Here is a 2,483-nt window from a genome sequence, read left to right as displayed (position 1 = left end):
TGCCAATGGTGCTTTAACAAAGTACTGAGTAAAGGGCCTGAATACTTACGTAAATGGGATATTTCAGTTTTTAAAAAATATATACATTTGGGGAAAAAAACAAAAGAAAGACCTGTATTTGCTTTGTCATTATGGGGTAATGTGTGTAGATTGATAACGGAATTAATTTTTTTAGTCAAGAGGTCTGAATACTTTCCGAAGGCACTGTAAATGGTACCGTAGATATGTCATGATACCACCGGATGCGTGAGATAATGAGTAGCATTAGTTCTGGTGCTTTGGACAAATTAGGATTTTGCATCTTTCAAATTTCAGAAATTTCATCACTGCTTTACAGGCATTCGGTCTGTCATGAGCTTCTCCTCATGAACATGGGAGATGGCTCTAAATATTCAGAGAAAGATGCCAGTTGTTATCACATCAACGTTATGAAAACTGTAAATATTCAAACTTCAGTAATAATTCAAGTTATACTGGCCTTGTCACGACAGTGACGGATGGTGGCGCCCCTCGTCGCCGGCCTACTAGCTACCATCGATCCCTTTTTGTTTCACTTTCGTTTGGTTAGGTCTAGGTAGGCACGCACCTGTTTTGGGTTAGTCATTAGTAAGGGGGGGTTATTTAGGTTAGCGTAGGATGTATGTGGTTGTACGTGATTGTGTTGCTTGTCCGGGTTTTGTGTGTTCGTAAAGAACGTGTATTGAGTTTTTTCCTTCTGCCAGTGGTTTCTTTTATTTGTGTACACCACCGCAGAATCGTTCAGGGCTGCGCCCCTATACCTTGTCGACCACGTACAGTGCTTCAAATAAAGAAGTGTGGTCACGAACTCTCTCTGTCTCCTGCGCCTGACTCTACCTCTCCTGTTGTTCCTCGAGCCAGCCCGTGACAGAAATCACGTACCCAAACTAAATGGAGTCAGCAGGAGCTTCAGCGCCAGCCATGTCCATGGAGGAAACCGTCGACCAACAAACCATTTCCCGTCCAGAAAGAGAAGAGAACTTGTGTCGCATTTTGTGAAGCGAGAATAGGAGCTCTTTTGTAACCAAGCTAGTAACATTTAGACCTAAAGACGTCTCAGTAAATATTTTCTTAGTTCTACTTGAACCAAACACAGATTCCACCATGTTTGAGGCTCGCTTGGTACAGGGATCCATCCTGAAGAAAGTTTTGGAGGCTCTGAAGGACCTGATCACAGAGGCCTGTTGGGACGTGAGCTCGTCGGGTATTTCTCTCCAGAGTATGGATTCGTCCCACGTCTCCCTAGTCCAGCTTACCCTCCGCAGCGACGGGTTCGACTCTTACCGCTGCGACCGCAACGTCACCATGGGGGTCAATCTTAGCAGTATGTCAAAGACTCTGAAGTGTGCTGGGAATGAGGACATCATCACTCTCAGAGCAGAAGACAACGCAGACACACTCGCCCTGGTCTTTGAGACACTCAACCAGGAAAAGGTGTCTGACTATGAGATGAAGCTGATGGATCTTGATGTAGAACAGTTGGGAATCCCAGAGCAGGAGTACAGCTGTGTGGTGAGGATGCCATCAGGGGAGTTTGCACGTATCTGCCGTGACCTTTCTCAGATTGGTGACGCCGTCATGATCTCTTGTGCAAAGGATGGAGTTAAGTTTTCTGTCACGGGCTGGCTCGAGGAACAACAGGAGAGGTAGAGTCAGGCGCAGGAGACAGAGAGAGTTCGTGACCACACTTCTTTATTTGAAGCACTGTACGTGGTCGACAAGGTATAGGGGCGCAGCCCTGAACGATTCTGCGGTGGTGTACACAAATAAAAGAAACCACTGGCAGAAGGAAAAAACTCAATACACGTTCTTTACGAACACACAAAACCCGGACAAGCAACACAATCACGTACAACCACATACATCCTACGCTAACCTAAATAACCCCCCCTTACTAATGACTAACCCAAAACAGGTGCGTGCCTACCTAGACCTAACCAAACGAAAGTGAAACAAAAAGGGATCGATGGTAGCTAGTAGGCCGGCGACGACGACCGCCGAGCTCCGCCCGGCCGAGGAGGGGCGCCACCATCCGTCACTGTCGTGACAGGCCTGTTGGTAAAAACACTTCATACTAACTTCAGCAACACACATTTTACTTAAGAAACGAATGCAAACGTAACAAAAGGTCTCAACTCAAAAGCCATGATTGAAATACACTTTGTGAGATACTCCAAAATGATTTCTTATGAGTTCTCTGACTCTCAGGATTCTCCTGTAACCCCAGTCCCACATAACCATGGACATGAATTCCTGTTTCCCACCACAGCACATAGACATCCACACACATACCTCATCAACTGGCCTAACGCCTTGCCATTCTGAGAGGCCATTGTGCACTCTAATCTGGGAAACGTATCGCTGCTAAATGTATTTGAAGTTGAGCAATACCCTGAAAATGCAGTTCTTTTAGACTACCTCCTTGTTCCCTACCCTGTTTTGTTCCTTTGTGAGGGGCACAAGAC

At 45.9% G+C, this 2,483-nt stretch overlaps 1 protein-coding gene across 1 annotated transcript; it reads left to right on the top strand.

Annotated features, from left to right (window-relative positions):
* Nucleotides 1-979: 979 nt before the first annotated feature.
* On the top strand, nt 980-2,239 carry LOC123727803 (proliferating cell nuclear antigen-like). The gene is made up of 2 exons (XM_045697084.1): nt 980-1,643; nt 2,227-2,239. The coding sequence occupies exons 1-2, from the start codon at nt 1,123-1,125 to the stop codon at nt 2,237-2,239; spliced, it is 534 nt and encodes a 177-aa protein (XP_045553040.1). The 5' UTR covers nt 980-1,122.
* Nucleotides 2,240-2,483: the final 244 nt, after the last annotated feature.

Source organism: Salmo salar, chromosome ssa16 (genome assembly GCF_905237065.1).
Source record: "Salmo salar chromosome ssa16, Ssal_v3.1, whole genome shotgun sequence".
Lineage (NCBI taxonomy): Eukaryota > Metazoa > Chordata > Actinopteri > Salmoniformes > Salmonidae > Salmo > Salmo salar.
This window is presented reverse-complemented; position numbering and strand designations above follow the sequence as displayed.